At 43.5% G+C, this 16598-nt stretch overlaps 1 protein-coding gene across 4 annotated transcripts in view; it reads left to right on the forward strand.

The window, feature by feature from the left end:
• The first annotated feature begins 463 nt into the window (after positions 1-463).
• The window catches only part of ddx3xa (DEAD-box helicase 3 X-linked a), a 64093-nt gene continuing 47958 nt past the window's right edge, over positions 464-16598 (forward strand). For 2 of the 4 annotated variants that reach the window (XM_086006656.1, XM_086006658.1), the window contains exons 1-2: positions 466-787; positions 9294-9354. In XM_086006656.1, coding sequence (XP_085862782.1) covers positions 743-787; positions 9294-9354 — 106 coding nt within the window. In that variant the 5' untranslated portion in view covers positions 466-742. Of the gene's footprint in view, positions 788-2199; positions 2225-9293; positions 9355-16598 lie in introns of those variants that run through there. The other 2 variants (XM_086006654.1, XM_086006655.1) reach the window with 2 other exon arrangements.

The raw sequence follows: 16598 nt of genomic DNA on the forward strand, positions 1-16598 counted from the left end.
GCCTGCCTCTCTTCTGTGGCCATGTTCGCACCCGGGTAGCCCTGGAGATGGAGCACATGGTGTCCGCCGGCACACTTGAGGCATTCTGCGACTGGTGGGCGCCGCGGGGTCTGGAGTGCATCGTCAACCCGGTCAATGAAATTTTAATTTAATTTGTTAAGGTTTATTTAGTTTTATTAGTTAGTTATTTTGTTTAATCACCCAAAATCAAAAGAGTACACCAAAACAAGTGAATCGGGCCACTGAGAATTAACAGGCCTTCATATCACCAGACCAAAACAAACTTTCCCGGTAGAAACACATCTCAACACTCGACGAGCGAGCTGACGAGTGGAAATCTCGCGATACTCCAAGATTTTCGCCGACTGGAAGGGCGGTTCTCGCGAGATTGGCGGCGTCCTTTAATGAGGGCCGTAGCGTGCTGGCGAGGCCAACCCGCTGATTGGCTAGAGAGTGCGTCACGTGCGCGGTCCCGTTTCCCGGCGGTCTTCGCGTGAGGTGGTGATAACGAGAGACGAAGGGACGAGGGAAGGAGTGCGGCAGCGACATCGACAATAGCAGCACTCTCTCCGGCAGCCACATACCTGGCTCTCGCACTCCACAGGCACTGTGTACCGGCAGGACAAAGCCAAAGGCGAAAAAGAAAGCACCCTCCAGGAATACTTCCCCCCTCCGGAAAAAACTTTTTTTTCTCGTTTTTTTTTCTTCCTGGTCAAAATTTTTTTTACTCACTTTTTTAGTTATGAGTCATGTGGCCATCGGAAATGTACTGGATCTAGATCAGCAGGTGAGTCGGTGCGAGCTCCGCTGGTGCGTTTTGTTTTTCAGTTGTGTTTATTGGTGATTGATTTGTTTGTGTGTGTGTACCGGGGGGGGAAAGACGGAGTCTTTTCCCGTTCACCCCCTCACCCAGCGCCGGCTGCGGGAAGTTCGTCGACAATGGCGGCTTTTGTCTTCCTCGAAGCCGCACGGCGCTGCAGCGGGGAGGAGTCTTGAGGTTTTTTTTGAAAAGGGGGAGGCGGTGGGGGAAGATCCTGACCATCGAATCTTGTAAACCCCCAACTCGAGTTACATAGGCTCTCCATTCTATATTCCTAGGCCTGTGGTGTAAATTGTGGCTGAAAATAACTTGGAACTGCGGCCTTTGTCTGTTTCGACCTCGTCTCGCAGAGGGAAACCGGCTCTCTGCTTTGTTCTAATCCGTTGAATTTTGTTTTTAGCAAAGCGCCTTTGGTGTTTCCAGCTGAACTTTTTTCGGGGGGTGGGAATGAATGGGATTTTAAGGTGCGCAGAGAAACTTGCCAGTAAAATCTGTAATGGCGGCCTTTGTGGTTAACTGCGAGCCCTTCTCTTTCTTTCCCCCCCCCCCCCCCCACGGCCAAGTACAGTAACGATTACAATATTTCCACGTGAGCACGGTTTTAAAACCCATCGGCTGTCATTTAAAGTGCTATTCTCGGTTTGTTTAACTCTACTAAATTTCCCTTCTCTACTCCCAAAAACACAATACGGTCTTTATTTTTAAAGATGGGGAGGAAAGGAAAACGCGAGGGAAGCCTTGGCCTGCTCAGTTTTGCGTCAATTATCACATCAGTTCGTTTTTAGTCCCTTTTAAAACTGCCGATAATTTATTTTTCATTCGCCACACTAATTACTAATGGTTTCCAAAATGTCCCATTAAAAATGATTGTAATTCTTTTCTATATAAAGTTCCATAGCTGTAACTCTTGATATATTTTTTTCACTTTACTAACTGCGACCGGATTTTATTTAGAAAGGATAGTTATATAACTCATTTCCCACCCCACCACAGATCCCTTTTCGGGGTCCGCTCCCAATCCTTTTATTTTTTGTTGAGATGATTAATTTGCGACCTTTACAGAAACTTTCTAAATTTTTATAAAACTTGTGATTCGATGGGTTTGAAATGATTAAGCTAACTGGCGTGTGTGTTTTGGGGACTTTGAATAAACTTGATTTAAGATGTACAGCCGTGTTAAGAACTCGTTCCATTCTCCAGTGTTTTAATTGCTCGGAGGGCAGGTTAGAGCGGAGATTTCGCTCGAGTGTCGATTGCTGTTGGGCTTTCTTGTTTACTTGGTATTGGTGCGCTAGGAAACTGCGCCATCATTGTGTCTGGCGCAGCACGTTATTAGCTGAAGCATGAGGCTTCCTGCGGGCAAATATGAGACGTTTCGGAACGGTTCGCTTAATTTTGTTGACAGTTAAGTTCCTTCAGTTAGGCTACAAGAGGGATTGCAGAACTGTGTTAATACTAGGAGGATAGCGTAAGAGAAAAATATACAATGGGTGGGGGGGGAAGGAGGTAAAATAAAACATTAAAATGGAGTTGTCGGTGATTAATTTCTCTGACGAAGACGGGGCGTGTATGCGCTGGAGACTGACGGGCGATTGTTGGAAGGGTGGGGATGGTTCGTCACAGGTTTAAGTTTCCTGTAAACGTAACGAACGTGCGATGCCATTTTCTCGTGTCGTTGTGCGGTAATTTTTGTTGAAGCAAAGCCATGCGATACGGAAAGCGCTGGCTCAGCAACGTGTGACCTGTTTGCTAAACGAGATCATTTCTCAGCACGGATCTTGGTGCAGACATTCGACATTGACCCGATTAAAGATCCCAAGATGCGGGAATGGAGGGTTTAATCCCAAACGGAACGGCTGTTTGCAAACTGCCAATTATCATGGTAGTTTGGGGCGTTAGGCCTTGAAATGCAGAAGGTGGTCAGGCTGGCTTCGTCCCTTGGGCTCAGCACCACGTGACTGCAAATGCCGCCGGTGTTTACAGAGAATATTCAAGTTCGGAAGATAACAGTCAGCATTACAAGTAGAACATCGTGTAGGTAATGGGGAAGCATTAAGTGCTATCGATGCCAATGAACATGAAAGTTGCCGTTAAGAGTGCATTTTTTTCTATATTCAAGAAATGCAGAACCCCTTTCCAGTTGGTCACTAGGTCTTCCTAAATTAATAATGGTCTGGATTTGTTACACTTGCCTGTAGACTTTTTACGGGTTTTTGCACTGGAAGTTACCCTCCCCTAGCCAAACAGAGCGGCGCCCTCTACAGGGCATTTAGCACCTGTGAACAAGGCAAGCTTTCTGTGAACCTTTCCTTAACCAATCGGATTGATGAGCAGTAGTCTGAAACGGAAGCCAGAATATTTAATTGAATGTCGAATATGTATGAAAGCAAGAGATTGGATTGAGATTAAATATTCTCATTTATTTAATCAAAAAAAACCCAAGAATAATTAAAATCTGAAGGAATCAGACTCCACACAAGTTAATTTTCATTGCCAGATGGGTGGTTTGCCAGTAATTGTCATGCCATTAAAAATGTACGTGTGCTGGAATGAACATGCCCTAATTTTTTTTCTGGCGAGTTTAGTGTGCATTTATCGGGTAAGTAAAGCAACTTCACACTTTCATGTATTTCCATGGCGAGTCTCCTTGAGATACTGTTTTCACTGCTTCTGGAGGAGCAGTGAATCGGACAGTAACTTCCTGATTTGTGCAGTTGCTGTCTGGTTTCCATGGAAATAATGGTGAGCACGGTTTGCTCAGTCTGAGCCCCGTGTAGCATGCGTACAACTTTGCTGCACCCCGCTGAAACACAATTTAAAAAAAAAAAAAAAAAAACGAAAACCGCACCAAGTTTCTACTTAAGGAAAGAAAGTGTTCCTGGAGGGGAAACTGCCAACTTAGTACCTGGTGGCTGCATTATGTTGGCATTGGTCAGAATGGGGTGTACCTGCCCTTGGTGCAAAAGCATAATTGGTGGGCAAATGTAGAGATTAAGACAACAAAAATTGGTGACATTTAATTAAACAATGGGTAATCTTCAGAGATGGTTCAGGTAGACCCATTCCTATGGGGGTGGAGGAAGGACATCCAAAATTAGAACTCCATGGATTAGAGGTTAAAATGAGACAAAGGCTTATGACAATTGTAAGGTTTGTTTTACAGTAGAGAACCAAGCTGAATATAGAAAGAGATCTAAAATGGGAAAGTGGGTGAGACTAGATTAGTGACTAATGTAAAAAGAATCCTCTTGTAAAAGGAACCCTCTTATAAATGCATAAGCAGTGGCAGGGTGGGGCTGGTTTTGGGACCAAAAAGATCATGTGGAAGCAAAGGACATGGCTGAAGTACTAAATGAGTACTTTGCATCTGTCTTCACTAGAGCAGAGGATGCTGACAACATACCAGTAAAGGAAGAGGCAGTAGCAATATTAGATGGGATAAAAATAGAGGATGTACTTTAAGTTGGCAGTCCTCAAAGTAGAACAGTCTGAATGGGATGCATCCTAGGTTACTGAGGGAAGTAAAGGTGGAAATTGTGGAGGCTCTGGACACCATCTTCCAGTCCTCCTTGGGGTGGTGCCAGAGTACTGCAGGATTGAAAGTGTTCCACCCCTGTTTTTAAAGGGAGGGATAAACCCAACAACTACAAGACAGCCGAACATTGATGGCAGGGGATACTTTGACAATAATCCAGGACAAAATTAATTGACCTTTTGAGGATTTGTCAAGTCGTGTTTGGCTAAGTTGATCTGAAGTAACGGAGGGTTGATGAGGGTAGTGTGGTTGATGATCTGCCTATGGACTTTCAAGAGTTTGCTAAAGTGCCATGTAATAGACCTGTTGGCAAAATTAAAGCCTATAGGATTAAAGGGGCAGGACAAATTGAGAAGGCCAATAAAGCATATGGGATCCTTGGCTTTATAAACTGAATATGAAATCAAGGAAGTTATGCTAAACCTTTAGAAAATACTGATATGGTCTCAACTGAAGTATTCAATTCTGAACACACTTTTTAAGAAGGATGCCAGGCTTTGGAGAGGGTGCAGGGGTGCTTTACCAGAATGCTACTGGGACTTTTGTTCTGGGAGGAGCAGAGTTTGAAGGTGGGGAAAATTGGGCCAGGGTGCATGCCTGGCTGAACTTGTTCTCTCATTGAACAACTTCTCCTTTAACTCCACTCATTTCCTCCAAATCAAAGGTGTTGCCATGGGTACCTGCATGGGTCCTAGCTATGCCTGCCTTTTCGTGGGCTATGTGGAACAATCTTTGTTCCAGTCCTACTCGGGTCCCCTCCCTCACCTCTTTTTCCGATACATTGATGACTGTATCGGTGCCGTTTCCTGCTCTTGCCCCGAACTTGACAATTTCATTCACTTTTTGCCTCCAATTTCCACCCTTCCCTCACCTTCACATGGTCCATCTCTGACTCTTCCCTTCCTCGACGTCTCCATCTCTGGGGATAGGTTATCGACCAATATTCACTACAAGCCCACTGACTCCCACAGCTACCTGGACTACACTTCCTCCCACCCCGCTTCCTGTAAGGACTCTCTTCCATTCTCCCAGTTTCTCCGTCTCCGCCGTATCTGCTCCGACGATGCCACCTTCCACACCAGTGCTTCAGACGTGTCTTCCTTTTTCCGCAACCGAGGATTCCCCTCGACCATGTCAGTTCTATCTCCCACACTTCTGCCCTCACCCCTGCCCCTCCCTCCCGGAACCACGATAGGGTTCCCCTTGTCCTCACCTTTCACCCCACCAGCCTCCACATTCAACGGATCATCCTCCGGCATTTCCGCTACCTCAAGTGATCCCACCACCAAACGTATCTTCCCCTCCCCTTTCAGCATTCTGCAGGGACCGCTCCCTCTGAGATACCCTAGTCCACTCCTCTATCACCCCAAACAGCCCTTCCCCTTCGTCTGGCACCTTCCCGTGCAAGCGGAGGAGATGTAACACCTGCCCCTATACCTCCCACTGTCCAGGGCCCCAAACACCCCTTCCAGGTGAAAGTGATTTACTTGTACTTCTTGCAATCTAGTATACTGTATTCGCTGCTCACGATGCGGTCTCCTCTACATTGGGGCGACCAAACGCAGATTGGGCGACCGCTTTGCGGAACACCTCCGTTCAGTCCGTAAGGGTGACCCGGAGCTTCCGGTCGCCTGTCATTTTAATTCACTGCTCCATTCCCACTCGGACCTCACCGTCCTTGGCCTCTTGTATTGTTCCACAGAAGCTCAACGTAAACTCGAGGAACAGCACCTCATCTTCCGATTAGGCACTCTGCAGCCTTCCGGACTCAATATCGAGTTCAACAATTTCAGATCATAAGCTCGGCCCCCATTTCATTTTCTCTTGTAATTGTTCCACTTCCCCCCCCCCCCCCCCCTCTCTTTTCTCTCTCCTGGCAGCTATCTTTTGCCCTGCCAGTACACTTTACACCTAATCCCAGCCTATTACCATCTCGTCTAGCTTCTAATCTCTTTTACTTTTGTTTCTTTTATTTTGTCCGATCGCAGCCCCGCCTTCGATCTAGTTTCTTTTCTTTCCAGTTTTGAAGAAGGGTTCAACCCGAAACGTCAACTCAAATTTCTCTCCACGGATGTTGCCTGACCTGCTGAGTTTTTCCAGCATTTTCTGTTATTTTGGATTTCCAACATCTGCAGTATTTTGCTATCGTGCACAGATTTAATCCAGACTCAAATTTTTGTAACTCGTTCTGTCAATTATATAAAGTGTGCAGTCTGGGAGGCTGAAGTAGTTAGTTTGAGGAATTTCTCCACAGTACAGGCAGGCTGAGGAACTGGGTGATGTGATAAAATGCCATCACTAGTGGAAGGCTGTAATTATGACCAGTTTACATTGGCAGTTTCAGTTGTAAATGTGGGTGTTTGTAAAAGTCTGAAACATGACAACTGGAAGTAAGCTTTTGTAGAAGGGAAGTGTGCTGAACTAAGATTTTAATGATGTACACTTGTTCTGATAGCCAGCTTTCACAGTGCAGACAAACTGCATGTATAGTTTGTGCTTACAGCCTCTGCACAAATTAAATAGCTATTGAGGCATCCTCAACATACAGGAAACTTTGGTTTGTGCGGCATGCTCGAGCCACCGGCAAAATTCAGGAGTCGGTTCAGTATGGTTTTTTCTTTTCGTTGCTTTTTTAACTAGTCAGGCTCTGCAAGGTCTAGCTAAAGCTGTTGCTTAGCTACAGAGATGCTTGCAAGCTACAGCTGACTGTTTAGAAGCTGTTGCTAAGCAACAGGGTTTGTTGCTAGATACAGAGCTCAAAAGCTTTTGTATGTTTTAACATAGCGCTGGTTTGTCCGGCAGTTTTGATGGGACGGCAACCGCTTGGTGCCGGATAGCGCACAGTTTCCTGTATTTATATATGGCCTTTAACGTAATAAGACATCCCAAGGTGCTTAAAGGACACAGCCGCATGAGATATTAGGACAGATGACCAAAAGCCTTGACAGGTTTTAGAGGTGGGGAGGAAATGCCAGGGGGGGGCCCATGCAGCTGAAAGCATCGCCACCAATGGTGGAGGTTTTTTGGATGCTCAAGGCCAGAATTGGAAGAGCAGAGATCTAAAGCTTCTAGGGCTGGAGGAGAAATGGGATTTTAAAATTGATCTGTTGCTGGACCAGGTGCCAGTGTTGGTCAGGTCAAACTGAACTTGTTTTGGTCAGTGAAATGATGTATACAGGAAACTTTGGTAGTCCAGAAAGCTCTTATCTACTGGCAAAATTCAGGAGCTGTTTTTTCCCCCCAGTCAGGCTCTGCAAGGTCTGTAGCTAAGCAACAGCTTCAGCTAGAGATGCTTGCAGCTGCCTGTTTCGAAGCTGTTGGTAAGTAACAGGGTTTGTTGATTCTCATGGAGCTGAAAAGCTCTGTTTTAACATTGCAGCTGGTTTATACGGCAGTTTTGATCTAACGGCACTAGCTCGGCCCTGTCAGTGCCGGATACCAGAAAGTTAACTCTATACTGTTTGCAAGCATGTCTCAGAACTTATATTTAAATATTGAGAAGCTTTCAGTGTGGGATTCTCTTGTATGTTGGCGCACCCTTTGGAAAAACCTTCACAATTCACTGAAGTTTGGACCCATTAACATTTCTACTATGCTGTACTTGCTTGACATTGTCTCTCCCCCCCCCCCCCGTCAATCTCAATTTTTTGGAATAATGCTGCTTTGAGTTCCTCTAAGGCTCAAATTAATTTGTACACCTGCAAGGACAATTGTCTCAGCAGAGTAACCTAGAGTTGGTGATAGCATTATTGGGATTCAATTAATCCAAGCTCTGAACTCTTCCAGGATGTATGCCCCAAAATTTAGTATAGCGTTTGTTTCTTTAGTTTATTGTTTGCTGACACTGCGACAGGGTGATATGCACTTTTTTACTGATTGTCTTCCTTGCTGCTGGTCTGCCCAGTCACTGAAGGTAGTGACTGTCGCATTCCATGTAGGTCCACTGGCCAAGAAGTCATGGCTGGTCTGCATATGTGCAGAATGGCAGGCCTGAATAGTGCTGTCAGTTTTCAGGAAGATCAATTTTGCATAAAGGTTGTAGTTAGCTTACACCTGAGACCAGGGCAGCAATATAAAAGCAAATGACTTGTCCCTTTGTGGGCAGAGCACACTTCCTTCTTGGGGGAACCTAAAGGAAAGACAGTTCAACTTTATTTCATGGAGAATTATTACTGCATAACTCTTGAAGATAGACAAGCAGCACTCACCGTTAAGTATAAATCAGACAGCCACTTCCGACAACCGCACATGAACAGCTAAATGTGGAAATCAGGATTTGCCCTGCTCCTCCAGAAGTTGAGATATCTTGTTGAGACTCGGCATTAAAATACCAAGTTGCTTCATTGGCAGTTGATGCCCATTAAACTCACCAAAAAAGTTAGGGCTTGTCCATTCCAGTGTAAGTAAATTTTTAATGCTGCACTAATTCTTAAATATGGCCAAACAACCCCTCTGACACTACAAATTAACTTTCGGTGTGGAGTCTCATTCCTGGAGATTTTACTTTGTCACGCCTCTTCAATCTCGTCTTTCTTTCCCTCTTTTTTTTGTTTTCTGCACATGATTTGACATTGAATTAAACATTCTAACTGACTTCCTGGTTTAGATTGCATGTCTCTAAGGATTCTTCAAACTGGTTAAGGAAATACACTGCCCTGTTCACAGGTCCTAGAAGGCCCTGTGCAGAAATGACTAATTGCAGTAGGTTCCAGTGCAAAATCCCAAATGGCCAGTGCTGTTTGTTGCTGACCAAAATCTGGCCCATTAACTGTCTTTCAGCTGTGTGTGGATCTGAATTCTTTTCAGGAGGTCATGGCTAGAATAATTTAACACTGCTTTTTGTAGTGAATAAAATGTGTTGTAAATTACTGAAGAGATGAAGTGACTTGAATTGAACCTACTTGTGTCCACCTAATAATTGTATTTCTTCTATTTCAGCTTGCTGGCCTAGACTTGACATCGTCTGCAGGTGATGCCCAGAGTGCTGGTGGGGCAGGCAGTAAGTAGCAACTATAGTGTGGCTATTTTTCCCCCACAAGCTCCAGGCATATGCTCTAATTAAACCATAAACATAAGTTTGTAATGGAACAGTGTTTTAAGTGTTCCTCACTTTTTTATGACGAACAGAAAAAATCCACATGATTCAGTTCTCATTTGTCAGCATGGAAGTAGGAAATCATACAAGGGAACAGGCCATACTAGATTTAGTGATGAGAAACTAACTAGAATTAATTCACAATCTAACAGTAAGAGAACATGGCAAGTATATTCTTGGGTAAGGAGACATTGTACACAGTACTCCAGGTGTGGTCTCACCAAGGCCCTATATAATTGGAATTATACAGCACAGAAAGAGGCCCTTCAGCCCATTGTGTCTGTGCTGGCCATCAAACCCTGTTTATTCTAATCCCATTTTCCAGCACTTGATCTGTAGCCTTGTATGCTATGGCGTTTAAAGTGCTCATCTAAATGCTTGAATGTTGAGGGTTCCTGCCTCTACCACCCTTTCAGGCAGCGAGTTCCAGATCCCAACCACCCTCTGGGTGAAAATGTTTTTCCTCACATCCCCTCTAAACCTCCTGCCACTTACCTAAAACTATGCCTGCTGGTTATTGACCCCTCTACTAGGGAAAAATTCCTTTCTATCTATGCCCCTCATAATTTTGTACACCTCAATCAGGTCCCCCCTCAGCCTTCTCTGCTCTAAGGAAAACAACCCCAGCCTCTTCAATCCCTTCATAGCTGAAGCGCTCCAGCCCAGTAACATCCTGGTGAATCTCCTCTGCACCCTCCAATGCAATCGCATCCTTCCTATAGTGTGGTGACCAGAACTGCACACAGTATTCCAGCTGTGGCCTAACTAGCGTTTTGTGTAGCTCCATCATAACCTCACTGCTCTTGCCTTCATTAGCCGAGGCATATAAGTATCCCATATGCCCTTTTAACCCCCTTATCTACCTGTCCTCCTGCCTTCAGGGATCTATGCCCATGCACACCAAGGTCCCTCTGATCCTCTGTCCTTCATAGGGTCCTACCATTCATTGTGTAGTCCCTTGCCTTGATAGTCCCCTCAAAATGCACCACTTCACACTTTCAGGGTTAAATTCCATTTGCCACTGTTCTGCCCAACCTGTCTGTCTCGTCCTGTAGCCTGAGGCTTCCTCCTCACTATTTACCACTCCACCAATTTTCGTGTCATCTGCAAACTTGCTGATCATATCTCCTACATTCATATCAATCATTAATGTACACTACAAACAGCAAGGGACCCAGCACTGATCCCTCTGGTACACCACTGGACACAGGCTTCCAGTCACAAAAATAATCTTTGACCATCCTCTGCCTCCTGCCACGAAACCAATTTTGGATCCAATGTGCCAAATTGCCCTGGATCCCATGGGCTCTTACCTTCTTGACCAGTCTCCCGTGTGGGACTTTGTCAAAAGCCTTACTGAAGTCCATGTAGACTATATCAACTGCACTACCCTCATCCTGCACTTAAGTCACCCCCCCCTTGCAAAATTCAATCAAATTGGTTAGACCTGCTGACAAAGCCATGCTGACTATCCTTGCCTCTCCAAGTGGAGACTAATTCTGTCCCTCAGAATTTTTTCCAATAATTTCCCTACCACTGATAAGCTCACTGGCCTGTAATTCGCTAGTTTATCCCTACTACCCCTCTTGAATAATGGTACTATGTTAGCTGTCCTCTGGCACCTCCCCTGTGGCCAGAGAAGTTCTGAATTTGTCAAGAGCCCCTGCAATCTCCTCCCTTGCCTCACACAGCAGCCTGGGATGCATCTTGTCTGGGCCTGGGGATTTATCCACTTTTAAGCCTGCTAAAACTGCTAGTACCTCCTTGATGATACTAATTTGTTCTAGTATATCCTAATCCCCCTGCCTGATTTCTATGGCTACATTGTCCTTCTCCATAGTGAACACTGATGCAAAATATTGATTTAAAACCTCACCTACATCTTCTGGCTCTACACACAGATTGCCACTTTGGTCTCTAATGGGCCCTACTCTTCCCTGGTTACCCTCTTGCCCTTGTATAGTATATACATATAAAACACTGGGAGTTTCCTTTATTTTGCCTGCCAGTTTTTTCATGCCCCCTCTTCGTGCTCCTAATTTCTTTAAGTACCCCCCTGCTCTTTCTATACTTCCACTGTTTTTAGTCCTTTGTATCTGCCAAAAGCCTCCCTTTTTTTCCTAATCGATTCTTGTATATCCCTTGACATCCAGGGTTCCCTTGACTTGTTGGTCCCACCCTTGACCTTTACAGGAACATGTTGGTGCTGTACTCTCTCTATTTCCTTTCTGAGACTCCCACTGCTCTGATGTGGATTTTCCTACAAGTAGCTGATCCCAGTCCACTTTAGCCAGATCCTGCCTTATATTAAAATTGGCGTTCCCCCCAATTTCAAACCTTTATTTCCAGTCCATCTTTGTCCTTTCCATGACTACCTTAAATCTCTCTGAATTATGGTCACTCACCAAAATGCTCTCCTACTGACACTTCTACCACTTGGCTAGCTACATTCCCTAGAATTTGGTCCAGTACCGCCCCCTCTCTTGTAGGACTTTCTAGATGCTGGCTGAAAAAGCTCTCCTGGATGCACTTTAAGAATTCTGCACCCTCTAAGCCTTTCACTCTGACTATCCCAGTTAATATTGGGAAGTTGAAATCCCCTACTATTATTACCCTATTATTTCTACACTTGAGATTTGCCTACATATCTACCTACAGGATTAAGACCTCCTGTACTCAAATCCTCTTGTAATGAAGGCCAGCATACCATTTGCCTTCCTAATGGCTTGCTGCACCTGCACATTCATTGTGACTCTTACAAGGGCACCCAGGTCCCTTTTTGAGCATCTGCATTCCCCAATTTTTCACCATTTAGGAAATACTCTTTTTTTTTTTTTCCTACCAAAGTGGATAACTTCACATTGATCCACATTATATTCCATCTGCAATGTTATTGCCCACTCACTGAGCCTGTCGATCCCCTTGAAGCCTCTTCACAGCTGGCACTGCCACCTAGCTTTGTATCATCAGCAAATTTGGAAATGTTAGTTAATCCCCTCATCCAAATCATTGATATAGATTGTGAATAGCTGGGGCCCAAGCACTGATCCTTGTGGTACCCCACTAGTCACAGCCTGTCGTCCTGAAAATGAGCTGTTTACCCCTACTTTGTTTTCTGTCTGTTAACCAATTCTCAATCAATGCTAGTATATTACCCCCAATTCCATGTGCCCTAATTTTGTTCACCAACCTCTTGTGTGGGACCTTTATTGAAGGCCTTCTGAAAATCCCAGATGCACCACATCTACTGGTTCCTCTTTGTCTACTCCACTAGTTACATCCTCAAAGAACTTAAATAGGTTTGTCAAACAGGATTTCCCTTTCATAAATCCATGTTGATTCTGCCCAATCTTACTATTTTTTAAGTGCCCAGTTATTGCATGCTAATGGGTAAATCTGCAGATATGGGTAAATCTGGCAATATTGTGGAAAGTATTAAGTATACAAAACCAGTACATAACCCTAAAAGGCAAAGGCTCCACTTGTATAGGTAAGCAACAATGAGGTTATGTGACTATCAAGCACAAATGCAAGGAAAAGTGGAAATCCAGGGGACTTGCAGAGTCATAAAAAGCAAGAGGTACAAAGGAATATGAGGGGAGGGGGAACATTCAAGTGATAACCGCTAATGACAAATGGTTTTTATAATTAGTGTCAATGGGGAATGTTCACCAATTTAAATACAGATTAAGACTGGAAATGGCAGGTTATTTTCTCAGTGGAGGAAGGTGATCATACCAGTGGTACAAGGAACCTAAAAATAAGTTGAGGGGAGGAACTTAAAGTTTAAAAGAAAATAATGGGAGTTGAGATGATTCTCACCTTTTTTATAGTAAAAGAAATAGGTGAGGAAATTGGAGACATTATTGGTCATAATTTTGCAAAGCTCTCCAGATTCAAGAATTATACTGTTTTGGATCAGGATAATTGCAAATTCCAATAAGAAGGGACGGAAGAAATCAGAACCATTAGACCTCAGTTTAACAAAAGTGAGGAAGTTACTGGTATCTGACCGACTGAGTAAGCACTTGGGCAAGTATGAGCATGGATTTGTGAATAGTAGTTCATGTCTGACTAATCTAGCTGGAATTTTTTGAAGTCACTAGCATAATTTCTGGATGTTGTCTAACTTTCAGAAGGCATTTGACCAGGTTCTGCACAAGAGATTAACAAATTATAAAGTGCTCATAATTGGGGGTGATCTTGACATGGGTTGGCAATTGTTTTGGAGGTAGGAGCTAAGAGAAGATGAAAGGAATGTTCTGATTAGCATGGTGAGGCAAGTTGCCCATGGGATCTGTACTGGGGCCTCAGCTTTTTCACCATCTGTCCATGTTTTGGATGGAAGGATAGAGTTGTATATCCAAGTTTGCAGACCCTTGAGACATAGTGGGCCTGAATTTGCAGCCTGAGGCTTCCTGTGGGCAAATGCCTCTAACCTGCAAGAAAAGTACGAATCTACCCGATCCTGGAGGTTTGTAGACCCTCGTGCCTGGGCCTCTACGTGTAGGCATATGTAAAAGCCCAGGGCACATGATCATGTGGGCCAGGCCAACCAACCAATAAGTATCCCATTATGCATATGGTGATTTCATTTATGTACAGAATCCCCATAAGCATAAATAGGAATCTCCTAAACACAATTATAACCAGTTAAATAAATAAATCATTACATGTTCAAAATTAATTAAAATACAATTAAATTAAACATTTAAAACTTAAATTTTTGAAATACATTTAAATGTTTGAGGGGCTAAAAATAACCTATAATTTAAAGTGTTTTATGTAATTTAAAAAATATTTTAATATTTAAACTCTTAGATTGGTAAAAAGACCCTACGCATGCTTTTTACCAGGCGTGAGTTTCACAGGCATTCATTGAGCAGTAGTTGGGCAAATACCCCAACTTTGCAGGTGAATCTCCATTTCTTGGATGCAACTGAAACCTGACAAATTGCAGTGCACTTGTGTATGCAGTCATAAGCCCTTCAAAATCCAGACCAGTAAGTTGTGTAGATAGTGGCAGGAAGTTAGAGGGACAGACTAAGTAGGCAAAACTGGTACATGGAGTTCAATATGGGGAATTGCATTGCCATCCACTTTGAACCTGAGAAGGACATATGATTTTCATGATGGTTAGACTATGGGGAGCTGTGGAGGAGCAGAGGGATTTAGTTGTCAATGTGCACCGATCACTAAAAGCTAAGGCACAAGTACAAAAAGTAACCAGAAAGGAATGTTGGCCTTCATCTCAAGGGGGTTGGAATTCAAAAGTGAGTAAGCAATGCTTCAATTGTACAGAGCCCTGGTCAGACCCTCATGAGCACTGCTTTCAGTTTTGAGCACCACAACTTGGGAAAAATGTATTGGCTTTAGATGGCATACAGAACAAATTCACAATGATGCTGGGTCTTAAAAATATTAAATTATGCATAAACTTGGTTTGTATTACCTTTTTTAGTTTACAAGTTCAGAAGTTATCTAGTTGAGGTCTCTGAATCCCTTTCACCTTTAATCAAGTAGATAGAGAAACTGGGGTATGAATTTGTTTTGGATGATGGCCAAAACTAATTTATATCCCTAATATTCTGTGGTGTGGGAATCCAGAAAAGGGTTTGGGGGTGGGGGTACTTAAAATTAAAGATGGGCATCTTTTTGCACATGGTAGTGGAAATCTGGAACTTTCTTACCCCAAAAGGCTGCTGGGTCAATTGCAAGTTTAAAATTGGGTTTAATTAATCTTTGTTAGAGAATGGGGCATATGAGGATAAATGGAGTGCTGGTACAGATCAGCAATAATCTAAATGAGGCAGAACAGATTTGGGGCTGACTGGCTTGCTCCAATGTAACTGCTGTTGCCACTGCAGCCCCCCTCCATTCTCTTGACTGAAGTCCTTTGCTTAGCCCTCTATTTAAGGATCCTGTATTTTGGAAATAGTTCATATTGGATTTCTTTATGCAGAATGAAAATGTTGCTGCCACAGTTTGGTTCCTGAAGTTCAAATGTTAGATTAAGGTCTTTAGGTTCTTGTTACCCCAACCCTCGTAGGGTTTCATTGTCTTTTAATATGAACTCGGTAGGAGTATGTATAGAACTAACTAGGTATTCTGAGGTGACTCGCCTACAGCCCAAACAAAACCAAATTTATGCCCTGACAATCTACTGAGCCCATTTATATGCTCAATCTAAATTGGTAACTTCCACAATGGTATTGTGTGTAAATGCAATGTACTGGGTCATACAGACCAGAAAGCCTTTGTTCAATTTGATTACCATTATGAACCACCATGTAGTTGAAGTGGTAGACTGTTGTGTTGGCATTGTATACTAGTACCAGAGACTATGTAGAATTTATAATTTGGCACCTTCAGTGGATGGAATCTAGTCAACATGATTTTTTTTCCTCCGCACCCCCCCCCCCCCCCACAGACCAAAGCACCCCTACTCTGCCCAGTTTCATTGATACCCTAGTCTGTTGTCATATTCAACCTAGATCTGACTTGATTACTATGTTCCTGGAAAATTATAACAAATCTGGTACTATGCTTCCAACATTCTTTTCTGTGGATGGGACTTGATGATTTCATTTCAGAAGTGTACTCCTGCTTGCAGATTGTGCTGCTAAACTTTTGGCAAATATTCCCATCACCATTTCTAACTTGCAGGGGATTTAATTTGCAGAATAATGTATTTTTGAGCAACCCATCTTTCCCAAAGGGGGAAATCTTTAGTGTCTGCTATATAGTTCATTCTTGCCCAGGAATTGGAATGGGCATTTGAAGGTGTATAATGAAGTGTCACGATTCCCCTGTAGTGCATCTCCTAATGACTTGGATCTCTCCAGAAAGCACCCATTCCAATTAAGAAATATTAAACAATTCCTGCTGGTGTGATGCTTATTGCTAATATCCCTATCAAATGTTACATTTTGAAACCCTCAACTTGTAATAAATCTGTTGCAGTTTTGTTACTGACATAATGCAGTAGTGGGTCATTGTTGCCCCTACTCAAGGAGTTGAATAGTTTTTCCTGCATCCAGGTCTGTCCCAATATAATGTCCCCATGTCAATTTGGCCTGAGTGGAGAAAATCATGGGATATGTCAGCCCAGGCTAATTCTTGTACCTTTGAGCACCTGATGAGAACAG

The sequence above is a fragment of the Somniosus microcephalus genome, chromosome 14, assembly GCF_052327205.1.
Source record: "Somniosus microcephalus isolate GS21.2 chromosome 14, FLI_Smic_1.0, whole genome shotgun sequence".
NCBI lineage: Eukaryota > Metazoa > Chordata > Chondrichthyes > Squaliformes > Somniosidae > Somniosus > Somniosus microcephalus.